Genomic DNA, 13,867 nt, shown 5'->3' on the forward strand with positions numbered 1-13,867 from the left:
AAATGTTCACTCCATGTACTTGCTTCTCGTCTCCAGCGTCGACCCTTAGTTGCCCTTTTCTTGTGGCAGCAGGTCACAAATCTTGCTACTGTGATGGCACACTGTGATATTTCACCCAATAGATATGGGAGTTTATCAAAATTTGATTTGTTTTCGGTGTAATCTGTGGGAAATATGTATCTAATATGGTTATACATTTGGCAGGTTAGGAAGTGCAGCTCAGTTTCCACCTCTCTCTATCTCTATCTCGCATGCACGCAAATATAAACAATTTACAAAAAATATAAACGGAACATGTAAAGTGCTGGTCCAATGCTTCATGAGCTGAAATAAAAGATTCAAGATATGTTCCAAATTCAGAAAAAGCTTATTCCTCTCAAATGTGCACAAATCTGTTTACATCCCTGTTCGTGAGCATTTCTTCTTTGCCAAGATAACCATCCACCTGACAGCTGTGTCATATCAAGAAGTTGATTAAACAGCATGATCATTACACAGGTGCATCTTGTGCTGGGGACAATAAAAGGCCACTCTAAAATGTACCGTTTTGTCAAGCAACACAATGCCACAGATGTCTCAAGTTTTGAAGGAGTGTGCAATTGGCATGCTGACTGCAGGAATGTCCACCAGAGCTGTTTCCAGAGAATTGAGGAGGTGCTGAAGATAATTGATGTCTGTAATGAAGCCCTTTTGTGGGGAAAAACTCATTCTGATTGGCTGTGCCTGGGTCCCCAGTGAGTGTGCCTGGCTCCTAAGTAGGTGGGCCTATGCCCACCCATGGCTACACCCCTGCCCAGTCATGTGAAATTCATAGATAAGGGCCTAAGGAATTTATTTGAATTGACTGATTTCCTTATATGTACTGTAACAGCAAAATATTTGCAATTCTTGCATTTTGCATTGATATTTTTGTTCAGTATATCTTAATGGAGGGAAAGAAAGAAAGTGTGTTAATAAAGTTTTGTCGTTCAAATCATTTACAGTTCTACTACTTCCTGTTTACGGTTTCATGTGACGTCACACGACTGACATTCTTCTCTGTTCGAACAGGTCGCTCACCAAATTCGTGGAACAACAAACTTGTGCCACGTCAGGACTTCCTTTCTAGCTAACTAACGCATATGACAGCTTTTTAGGGTAAACTGCATACGACTTTTGGCACTCGGTGAGCTTTACCGAATACATTGCTCGCATGTTTTGGACGAATCAAAACTCAGTATTGGCTAGTGTTAGCTGGATGTGCGTGTGTCAGCTGTCTCTCCTAAACAGACGTGAGCTACATTTTGAGTCCATTTGACTTGTTAAAATGGAGAACAAATATAACCTCAAGAGCCCAGGTAAGTTCGTAAATGACACAGACTACAATATGTCGAACTCGCTAATGCTATTTAGCCTAGCAGAAAGGATTTGGCTTTTATTCGCATTGGGTTTCCCATCATGAAGAAGTGACTCCACCATAATGCTGATAATATCTAGCGTTCGCTAGCTTGTTTGACTGTATGTTTAGCAAACTATTTGCCCAATGATATTTGAATACAAATGACAATGCCATAATATTAAGAAATAATCTAGACGTTATGGCCTTTTACAGGCGTTCTGTCACTTAGTAGCTAACACGTAGCCTAACCTCAACTTCACGGACACTAATAGAAAAATTGAAGTCATGATATACTTTTGTCTATTTTCGTGTTGCTGTTCATTTGATCAGACTTAGTGGAGTCTTTGAGCATAGATAAAAATCAAAAGTTGGTGTCTTAAGTTATTTGTATTCACAAACACCTTACCCAAAAAGACAGTAATCTGAGCAGTGGGCCCTGGTTATGATCACTCCAAAATAGTGAACCTATATCAGACACCTCTGGGGTTGACATTGTTATTCAGCCTCTGACTGGCTTGCCTGGTACAAGGACACACACGTGCACACTGGTGGCAGGTGCAGAATTATCTTAACATGAACAGCCGAGTGGGTTGGAACATGTCACTTTCAACCACAGCTAATCAGTTACACTAAGCTCCATGTGTTCAGTCGGTTCTGTGGTTTCCTCACTAGCTCAAATTAGACATGGTTTCTAGATTTCATTTTCTGCCTTCTTTGGCCAGCCTTGGACTGTGTCAAGAAATATGTACCGAAACCTTGTTTTTGCATAAAGCATTTTCTGGCCTGTAGTTCCTGTCCTCCATGCTAGATCAAGTATAGTGTGGAGGGTTGGGGAAAGATTTTAAAATTCTGCTCAGAATATTGTAGATCAAAGTTGTCTTGTCCTTGCGCACCCGGTGTGGGCTGCATTTAAGGTCTTAAATGAAGGGTTTACAAATACAGCTTGGGTTAACTAGTGTTTGGATTTTGAGAGGGGGTCAAAATAAGGCTGAGGCTATAGTTGAGTCAGGGTGTTGAAAGAGGATCAAATAAAGATTTGCTTCCAGTTTTGAAAGGTGGTCAAGTCAAAGTAAGGAAATGGCTACACCACTTTCTGGTAGTTTATGCATTTACAGTATCCCATTTGTTTGTGTGGATAAGCAAATGGAGAACCTATGCTTAGAGTATCACTGTCTCCATTTTTCAATAGCTTATTGTTGTAAGGTGAGTGTGACATTGTCTCTGAGACATGTCCCAAAAGCTTGTAGAGCTGTTAAGAAATGTCATTAGAAACCCACAATGAGGGCCTCCCGAGTGGCGCAGTGGTCTAAGGCACAGCATCACAGTGCCAGGATTTAGAGACCTGGGCAATGATGGAATTGTCTGAGTTTACTACTGACCACTCCGCCTTCCTAACCTAGAGGAGGTTTATGTCCCAAATGGCACCCTATTCCCTATATAGTGCATTACTTCTGATCAGAACACTATGGGCCCTGTTCAAAAGTAGTGCACTATATAGGGAACAGGGTGCCATTTGGGACATAAACCTCTAGGTTAGGAAAGGGGAGTGGTCAGTAGTAAACTCAGACAATTCCATCATTGCCCAGGTCTCTAAATCCTATTGTATTATTATGAATTTGGTTAAAAGTCATTATGTAACAGTGTCTCCCTGCTCACAGGACCCAACCTGTCTGAATTGTCCCCAGTTGCCTGCAAACACTAAAATGCGTTACGTAAGATTTTGTGTACAGGATTATAATCCTATCCCACAGGTCCACTGACTGACACCCTGCTCACCGCAGGAGTCAGGAGGCCCATGTGGCAGCAGAGGCTTTTCTTCTGTCACACCCACTCATTGTTATTATGAGACGCAGCTAAAGAAGGGCTCCACATAGTATGCATCCCAAATGGAACCCTATTCCCTATATAGTGCACTACTTTTGACTAGGGCTGGGAATTTCCAGGGATTACCAGATATTATCACGATATTTAGGTGCCAATATGATATGTATTGCGATTCTTTGTGTTACGATTTTATAGCAATATTATGTGTGTGTGTGTTGGGGTTTGTGTGTGCATAATGTGTGTGCACAGAGTCTGTGCAAGAGAGTTAGTTAAAAAAGGGTCATTGCAGGTAGTCCGGGTATCCATTTGATTAGCTGTTGAGTAGTCTTGTTTAGCAGTCTTATGGCTTGGGGGTAGAAGCTGTTTAGGGTCTTGTTGGTTCCAGACTTGGGGCACTGGTACCACTTGCCGCACGGTAGCAGAGTGAACAATTTATGGCTTGGGTGGCTGGAGTCTTTTTGAAGAAACGTTGGGCCTTTATCTGACACCACCTGGTATAGAGGTCCTGGAAGGCAGGGAGCTCAACACCAGGGATGTACTGTGCCGTATTCACCAATTGAAACTTATTTTATTGTACTGATCAACAACATTTGCATAGAAGTAGTCTTAAAATAAGAGATTGCTAAGTAATGATGTCATTCATTAAGTTGATTTGCCCACCCAGTCTGTTGAGCTCAGTTAGGGAGAGACATGACAGACAAAAGGGGAAACTATCTTTGGATGTGAGGGAGAGGCGATTTAAGTGAATTAATGCTTTTGTGGACAATCAGCTTTGAAATCAGCAAATCTTTGCTTTATGGTTTCACAAACAAACAAAGTACTAGGGCAGTGAATCCCGACTGAGGACAAAGATCCTGAATTAGTTCCTCCACGTCTTTCAGGTAGCCTACACTTGATACTTACATGTGACTTCTGCTCTCAGAATATGAAGATCGCATTGAAAAAGACTGGTCTGATTGTTTTCATATCTGGTTGACCACTTCAGGAGGTGATCAGGGATGCATTGTGTGTGTATTTCTCCTCTGTCTCCTCAGAAAACTAGTGTTCTGGGACAGAGAGGCATCTTTTCATTAAAACATTGGAGGAAATACGTTCGTAGTATGTGAGGAACGTGTTTGCTGGCCTCAAATGATAGTCAGCTAGCTAATATTTAGGAAATTTTTTTTTAAACCCTTTAGCGTTGCTTGCTGGCTAGCTACAGAGGTTACAGGTGCCATTATTTGTTGTGTTATAATATTTTGCCTATTCCAGCGTTTGTAGAATGCATACTGCAATTTTGATATCACGGAGGAAAAGAGAATCCAGGCAGACTGTGAATACGGTAGACGCATTTTAAATGTAGGTGTAGATGCATGACGCGTTCGGAATTCCATGATCGGAACTCTATGATCAGGATACTGAAGCTGCATGAACTGTCAAGTCTAGAGACGGTCTCTGTCGCAACTTGCCACCGTGTCTGTTCCTCTTTAGGGACAGTCACAGCACAACTTCAAATCGAATGTTATTTGTCACATGCGCCGAATACAACAGTTATAGACCTTACCTTGAAATGCTTACTTACAAGCCCTTAAACAACAATGCAGTTTTAAGAAAAATAAGAGTTCAAAAACAAATTTTACTAATCTAAAAAATAGAGGCGCAAACAATCAAATAACAAGGCTATATACAGGGGGTACCGGGTCAATGTGCGGGGGTACAGGTTAGTCGAGGTAATTGAGGTACTATAGGGGTAAAGTGACTATGCGTAGATAATAAACAGCGAGTAGCAGCAGCAGCGGGGGGGGGGGGGGGGGGGGGTCAATGCAAATAGAGCGGGTAGCCATTTGATTAGCTGTTCAGCAGTCTTATGGCTTGTGGGTAGAAGCTGTTTAGAAGCCTTTTGGACCTAGACTTGGAGCTCCGGTACCGCTTGCCGTGCCGTAGCAGAGAGAACAGTCTGACTTGGGTGGCTGAAGTCTTTGGCAATTTTTAAGGCCTTCCTCTGATACTTGGCCCCAGTGATGTACTGGACAGTACGCACTACCCTCTGTAGAGCCTTGCGGTCGGAGGCCGAGCAGTTGCCATACCAGGCGGTGATGCAACCGGTCAGGATGCTCTCGATGGTGCAACTGTAGTACTTTTTGAGGACCCATGCCAAATCTTTTCAGTCTCCTGAGGAGGAATAGGTGTTGTGGTGCCCTCTTCACGACTGTCTTGGTGTGTTGGACCATGATAGTTTGTTGGTGGACACCAAGGAACTTGAAGATCTCAACCTGCTCCACTACAGATGAGAATGGGGATGTGCTCGGCCCTTTCCTGTAGTCCACTATCATCTCCTTTGTCTTGATCATGCTGAGGGAGAGGTTGTTGTCCTGGTATCACACTTCCAGGTCTCTGACCTCCTCCCTGTAGGCTGTTTCATTGTTGTTGGTGATCAAGCTTACCACCGTTGTGTCATCTGCAAATTTAATGATGGTGTCGGGCTTGGCCACACAGTCATGGATGAACAGAGAGTACAGGTGGGGACTAAACACGAACCCCTGAGGGGCCCCTCTGTTGAGAATCAGTGCGGCAGATGTGTTATTGCCTACCCTCACCACCTGGGGGCAGCCCGTCAGGAAGTCCAGGATCCAGTTGCAGAGGGAGGTGTTTAATCCCAGGGTCCAAAGCTTCCACAGGGAGACAAGGGAGAGTTCCACTTATCCAGCAGAGCAAGCAACTGATCCAGTTAAGAAAGAAACGTCACTGTCTGTCTGCAACACATCTGTTTTATGTGTATCAGCAGTAGTGTTGCATGGTATACCAACATATACTAGAACATGAAAAGTGGTTTGGTACTAGAATTTGTTACTTTCGGTACTTCTGTCAAATGTGTGTCACATCATCTACTGATTGGAACGATCAAGTCTGTCGCAAGCGCACCGTGCATGCCTCTCGCCTACTCCACTTACTCATACATTGCTAGAGCACTGGGAGTCTGGGCTGCAACATGTTAGCTCCCCACTCATGCTGCACAGAAATGAACACACTTGAATATTGCGACAAGGCATGTTGAATTGTTGAAACTGTTAATTACTGTTTGCAAAACAATGCCCATACAGGCTTGAACACTTTACAATGCAATAAGATACTCATAGCTTCCAGCTTTGTAGGCTAACATTCCTTGCTAGCCTACATCTGAAGGAAGCTAACATCAATTCACTACCAAAATACTTTGTAAAGATATGCTGATTTTAAAGCTGTTTGTCCCCAAAAACTTTATTGATTCACTTAATCGTCTCTCCCTCACATCCAAAGATACTTTTGTCCGTGACATGTCTCTCTCCCTCCCTCACCTAACTCAACTGACTGTGTGGGCATGTATCCATGACATCATTATTGGGTCTTAAAGACAGCATGTAATTTCATAAAATAAGAGATTGCTTCTTCTAGGCAAATGTTGTTAAGCAGTACAATAAAATTAAGTCCCAAATGGAAGGAAACAGGTTGTCATCTGTAGCCCCATGAAATCAGTGAAACCAACCTCAATAGTTTATCAATAGAGATTTAGCATTCAAATAAATGATGACCTTTGTTATGTAGTTAGATTGGTAAAAACAAAGTCCAATTAATTGTATGATTGTATAATTCATTCATTAATGCATACATGGCTGTCTGAAATGTTGACATCAAATTTCAGATATAATGATATTGAACTCAAAAGATGCCCAACGATTGAACAGAGCAGTATCTGAGTTTATCTGTCTGCATCAAGTGTCATTTTCTGACTTTGGCTAATATGCCTTTTTTTCCCCTGTGGTATAATTTTTTTAATCGTTTTGGTATCGAGTATCGTGATACTAAACCTGGTATCAGTATTGAAGTCAAAATGATGGTATCGTAACAACAGTAATCAGATGTGAGTATCAGTATTGATTTAAAAGTCTGAAGCCTCAGTAAGAGCACTTGTGCAAGGCTTGATGTCACCGTTGTCCAGATCCGGGTTAATATATGATTTTGAAGCTTGATTCTTACTGAGCAAATGATGCTATACTGTTATTAAAGGTTCAATGCAGCCTTATCTCAATATCAAATCATTTCTGAGTTACAATTAAGTACCTTACTGTGTTTTAAATTAAAATGGTAAAAAATAAACAAATGGCTTCTTAGCAAAGGGCAATTTCTCAAGCAACAATCTTGCTGTTTGGGAGTGGGCTGGGAGGGGAAAACTGAAAATTAGCTATTATTGTCAGAGAGGTTTGGAACTCTCTCATTGATCTATTAACTAATTTACCACATGGTGATGTCAACATGGAAGGCCAAAACTCCATCCCACCAAAGCAGGCTGAAATTTCAGGCATTCTTACACTAAAAGGGCATTATCAGAATTTCCCAGTATTATTCCAACCTCATAGTATGGAAATGTTAAATTAAACACAGGATAATCCAGTTTGAGTGCACTGAGCCTTTAAAGATTTCCTAAGGTCCTGTTAGTTCTTTGTCCTACCTAGTGAATTATTACGATACATCATGCTTAACCGATAGCCTGACTCTCACTGCAAAAGCCCCTCACCCCATAGTGGCTTTAATGAGGGATGGCTGAGTTGTTTAGCCTACACGAGGGTGCATGTTCGCTGTCGGAGGATGTCCGAAAACAGCATATCTCCTCTTTCTGTCCCCTGGGAAACACAACGAGTGCGGACTATACCAGACTGCTCCAAGACTATGTCGATTCGACCGCCCACATACAAAACAATGCTTTTTATTTTCTTCAGGCTTTTCTTTTGCCCGCCATAACCAAAAGAAGTGTTTTGAAGCCTGATGCAGTGCTTTCAAAGGGAGTCAGTGTTTATTCCCCAAACCGAAGGAATTGGACTTAGTAGGGACATGGGCTATATGTAAACTTTTAACTCTGAATCTGGGGAGTTTGATGCATAGCCTTATTTTTCACGAGCTATATTATAATAAGTGTAAGGTTATGTAAAAAGTAGTGTTTTGGGCCCGTGTTTATTCCCCAAACCGAATGATTTGGACTTAATGATGGGTGGTTCTTGAAGTGCTCAGTGGCCCTTCAGGTTGTAATATAGCCCGTGAACAATAAGGCTCTGCATCAAACTCCCCAGTTTCAGAGTTAAAATACATATAGCCTATGTACCTACTAGGTAACAAATGGGCAATGGCAACTTCATGACAAAGTAGGCTAAATGTTCAATCTTGGTATGAAGTGTTATGCTATATTTTATGTTCATCACAAAAGCAGGGCAATATCACGGTAACAGAATTGCGCTGAGACTCTTTCACATCTTTCACAAACAAAAACAATTGATTCCAAAGTTTAACAAGCCATAGAACTCTATGCACATGTACCACTTAATAATTTACACTGAACATTGGACCAAACAACACATTTTGGAAACAGAATTTAGGTCAAATCTCCCTCACTTTGTTGACCATCTTTTCCAAAAACTCTTAAATATCTGTTGCAAATGAAGATTCAACTATGTCTGCAGAAACGTAGGGCTGTCAGCTTTTTGAGTTTTAATCACTTAATAATTCATAAGCCAAATAGATATCAGTAGAAACACTATGTAGGTCTACCTACTTGTTTTTTTTTGGTGAACTTTCATCATCCTCCCTCATGAGGGAGATGTGGGGTTTTGGTAATAGAATTACAAGGCACAAGGCAACGTTTCTTAAACTTACACAAGATTGATGTATTTCTAATACCTTAAGACTTTTTTTCCTGGTAGGTGTTTTCTTAGACTCCCTTTCCATCTTTGAACAGAAATCAGAGCCTTTGCTTTTTCCTAATATTTAGGATAGAAAATGGTTGAAAAATGTGCAGTGCCTTCAGCAAGTATTCACACCCCAGGCCTTTTTCTGCATTTTGTTGTGTTAACAGCCTGAATTTAAAATGAATTAAATTGAGATGTTGTGTCTCTGGCCTACGAGACCCACACTAACCAATAATGTCAAAATGGAATAATGTCTTGAGTCAATAAGTAGTCAAAACATTTTTGCTATGGCAAGCCTAAATAAGTTCAGGAGTAAAACATTTGCTTCACAAGTCACAAGTTGCATGGACATGATTTTTGAATGAACCACAGTTCTGTACCCCACACTTATAATTATCCGTAAGATCGATCAGCACAGATTCAACCAATGCCTTGCAAAGAAGGGCATCTATTGGTATAAAAAAATGCATTGAATATCCCTTTGAGTATGGTGAAGTTATTAATTACACTTTGAATGGTGTATCAAGACACCCAGTCATTACAAAGATACAGGCGTCCTTCCTAACTTAGTTGCAGAGAGGAAGGAAACCGCTCAGGGATTTTACCATGAGGCCAATGGTGACTTTAAAACAGTTAGTTTAATGGCTGTGATAGGATAACACTGTGGATGGATCAACATTGTCGTACAGAATAAAACAAATATTTCAAAAACATCCATCCTGTTTGCAATAAGGCACTAAAGGAAAATTTCTTTACCATTTAAAAAAAAAGTTAACTTTATGTCCTGAATACAAAGTGTTATGTTTGGGACAAATCCAACACCACACATCACTGAGTACCACTCTTCATATTTTCAAGCATGGTAGTGGCTGCATCATGTTATGAGTATGCTTGTAATCGGCAAGGACTAAGGAGTTTTTAGGGGGTTAAAACTAAATGGAATAGAACTAAGCACATGCAAAATTCTAGAGGAAACCTGGTTGTCTGCTTTCCAACAGACACTGGGAGACATTCTGTATACCATACACATTGTATATAGATACATTTGTTTCTACTATGTTATTGGCTTGTTTATTGTTTACTCCATGTGTAACTCTGTGTTGTTGTCTGTTCACACTGCTATGCTTTATCTTGGCCAGGTCGCAGTTGCAAATGAGAACTTGTTCTCAACTAGCCTACCTGGTTAAATAACAGTGAAAAACAACAAAACACCTTTCAGCAGGACAATAACCTCAAAAACAAGACCAAATATACACTGAAGTTGCTTACTAAGACAACATGGAATGTTCCTGAGTGGCCTAGTTACAGTTTTGACTTAAATCGGATTGAAAATCTATGGCAAGACTTGAAAATGGCTGTCTAGCAATGATCAACCACCAACTTGACAGAGTTTAAATATTTTTTTTAATGACTAATGTGCAAATATTGTTCAATCCAGGTGTGCAAAACTCTAAAACCTTGTTCACACTGCAGGCCTTAATGGTCAAATCAGTTTTTAAATATCGAATGTCCAAGTTGCAAGTGACCAAATCGGATTTGTGTGTATTCAGACAGCAGTCATTTTCTGACATGGTTACGTTGGTTGTCATGGTAACGACGGGTTGGTGTGCAGTGATGTAGGCTGATTGGTGGTGCTCGTGCTTCCTATCAATCAGAAGTTATGTAGCAAGCTAAGGTAACAACAATGCCTGCCATGGATGTTTCCCAGTTGCTTTGAAAGTTCAAAATCATAGTGTAAGAACACTTTTAAAGCGTCAAAGTATAAGGTTATCTAACTTTCAAAACAAGTCCTTTTTGGCTAGCCACAGCAGTCAACTAAGTAGCTGTTTAGCTTTCTGGCACATTCACTAATTTGTTTGTTATCAATTAGCAAGCTAGTTGGCTACCACATACACGTTCTTGTCAAACTGTCAACAGAGTAGCTCGCAAGCAACAAGATATGCCAAATAACCGTCTAAAAACCACTTGAGGGCAAATAAATCAGATTTGACCAGTTAGACGCAAGTCACATGGCTAGGAATCAGATTTGTATCCGACTTCAAACGACCTACGAAGGTGGTTTAAAATGTGGCTTGAACTATCCGATTCCATGTGCTTCTTGGCTGTTCAGACGGCAGGAAAAAGAACTAATTCAAATCAGAAATGCCCCAAAAAATGAAATGAGTCACTTCAAACTGCCAACGTGAACACTGCTTTAGAGACTTACCCAGAAAGACTCACAGCTGTAATTGCTGCCAAAGGTGATTCTAACAAAGGTGATGTATTGACTTGGGTGTGAATACTTATCATTAGGAGAGATTTCTGTATTTTATTTTCAATACATTTGCAAACATTTCTAAAAACATGTTTTCACTTTGGCGTATTGTGTGTAGATGGGTGAGGGGAAAACATCTATTTAATCAATTTTGAATTCAGGCTGTAACACAACAAAATGTGGAATAAGTCAAGGGGTATGAATACTTTCTGAAAGCAGTGTGTGTGTGTGTCTTTATCTAAAAAAATATATATATATATCTAAAAAATATGGACTGTTAGCTTTTATTTAACACCCGATTTGACATGCTTCTATAAACTTCACATTGGTGCTCATGGGTCCTTTACATGGAAATGCCCAACAGCTGTCTCATCTAGATAATCATCACAGAAGGGGTGGTGTTCCCACACAAGCAGACCACACTGTGCTAGTGTTTAATCTGGAAATCAACCCTACAAAAACCTGTTTTGATTAGTCAAATAAAATCCCAATTTAAACCCCTCGGTATACAGTATTTTCATAGTGACTGCTCATCCCACCAGCCTACTGTATCAACCCTGGTTAATCAGGGTGTTTCTGAAAAACGCTCACAAAATGATTCAGCCAGCTGCTGAGAGAGACGACCACTATGTGGGAGTTGCAGGAGGGACCCGTATTACCCAATGAGATCTGGGACAAGCTACTGTTGACAGCTGCCATGGCCCGGGATCAGGCCCATGACTGGAGGGTTTAGTGGCACAGACGGTGTCTGAGCCGCCATTGGCACTGCTATCAAAGCTTGGAGCTTTCATAGCTATACCATATCTCACCTCAGTCATTTTCACACCGCTCAACCACTTCTTTGTATTTTTTAAATTTAACTAGGCAAGTCAGTTAAGAACAAATTCATATTTACAATGACGACCTACCCTGGACAAACCATAACCCGGACGACGCTCGGTCAATTATGCGCTGCCCTATGGGACTCCCAATCACAGCCGGATTGATACAGCCTGGAATTGAGCCAGGGTCTGTAGTGACGCCTCTAGCACTGAGATGCAGTGCCTTAGACCGCTGTGCCGCTCGGGAACCCTAAAAGAAGTCCCAAGTGTAAGATTTTGTCTGCCACCGCACAACAGGAGAGGTATCAACTTAAATATGGTTACAACCAACAACAATATCCACACGTAGCATATAGACTCCCTCACTTATTTTTAGACCAGGAAATACACCTTTTTCTGCTCATAAGCACACTCCAGGGATTTGTAAACATGGTCCTCCTCCTCCGCAGTAGCTCCTTCAGTGTGTGAATGCATCATCTGTTGCTGCTGGGGAGAGAGAAAGGAATGGTTGATAGCTCTGCAGGCTTGTTGTGTGAAGTCGTGCTGCAGTTTGGACAGTGTTAAAACTCAGTGGCTGTCAGGGCAACTTACACCACGCAACACCCTTGCTGACTCTTCTGGTCCAGGGTTTCTGTGGGCCAAATGTATCAGTGCGTTAGGGAAGAGGTTGTAGTTCGTACACATACTAACACACATTCCACTATACTGTGCAAACCATATAGGCTATTTTCTACAATGACTTCTTGGCTCCCTACAGTCTTTGGTCAATATGTGACCGACCTCCTCAATTCGGTCATATGTAGCAAAATTTGAAATTGTGTTTTTTTTTAACATCAGATAAGTAGAGACTCAGCTAGCAAATGGTATATCATACACTGCAGTTGAGGAACAATTGGAAAGTAATTATGCTTTGAAAGTAACCCTACTTTTGAGAAAATGGCACTTGAATGTTTTGGTACACCGACTGGAGAGCTCTTCTTTGTCTACACCCATTCAGGATCGTTCACACCCTCTTTAGCCTTAATCCCACCCTTCTCTTTAAGGGTTCACATGTGAGGCCATGTGGTAAACACACTATATCAAATAAAATCTATATGTATTTGTCACGCACAGGATACAGAAGGTGTAAATGGTACAGTGATAGTACTTGCATAGTAGCAATATCAAAAACAAAGTGTCCAGATAAAAAATATTTTATAAATATTTTATCGTTAGTAGGTGACGCTTACCCGACACACTTGTCTAAATTGATGGGTCATGTGAAGGAAATGCTATAACCACCCCTCACCCACATCTAACTAAGAGGATGGGACACTATTGTCTAGACGTGTGCAGGTTCATGAAATAAAATAGATGGCCGTAATCACCCCCAGACACACTTGCTAATTTTATGGGTTTGGACATGTAGCTAAATAGCTAGCTAGCTAAACAATGAACCGGCATAACCCCAACTCATACTACTACCAATACAAACATTGTCATAGCTGTAGTATGAATCTGCAGTAGCTAAAGCTAACAAGCTAGGTTAAATATTAAGTAGCTAACATTAGGCTATAACTAGCAATGCAAATGGTTTACATTATCTCAGCCAATCATGGCTAGTGTGAAGGTTCCTGTATTTTTCTATGGCAAAACCAACTAGGCTCGTAGTTTAACCATTTTATTTGTATTTATGGATGGAATACAAGTTTGATATTAAGGCACACCAAAGTTCACATGTTCCAGAAGGGATTAAGATAAAATCAATGTTTACGTTCACATGCTGCTCCTGTGAAGTAGTGACGTGTGACAGTTTCCTGAAACAAGTCACATACATTTGAAGTCAGAAGTTTACATACACCTTAGCCAAATACATTTAAACTCTGTTTTTCACAATTCCTGACATTTAATCCTAGTA

At 40.8% G+C, this 13,867-nt stretch overlaps 1 protein-coding gene across 1 annotated transcript in view; it reads left to right on the plus strand.

The window, feature by feature from the left end:
- Window positions 1-1,008: 1,008 nt before the first annotated feature.
- ube2j1 (ubiquitin-conjugating enzyme E2, J1) overlaps window positions 1,009-13,867 on the plus strand; it is a 28,985-nt gene continuing 16,126 nt past the window's right edge. The window contains exon 1 of the mRNA XM_029677145.2: window positions 1,009-1,337. Within this exon, the coding sequence (XP_029533005.1) occupies window positions 1,307-1,337 (31 nt within the window). The 5' untranslated portion in view covers window positions 1,009-1,306. The remainder of the gene's footprint in view (window positions 1,338-13,867) is intronic.

This window comes from Oncorhynchus nerka, linkage group LG13, assembly GCF_034236695.1.
Source record: "Oncorhynchus nerka isolate Pitt River linkage group LG13, Oner_Uvic_2.0, whole genome shotgun sequence".
Lineage (NCBI taxonomy): Eukaryota > Metazoa > Chordata > Actinopteri > Salmoniformes > Salmonidae > Oncorhynchus > Oncorhynchus nerka.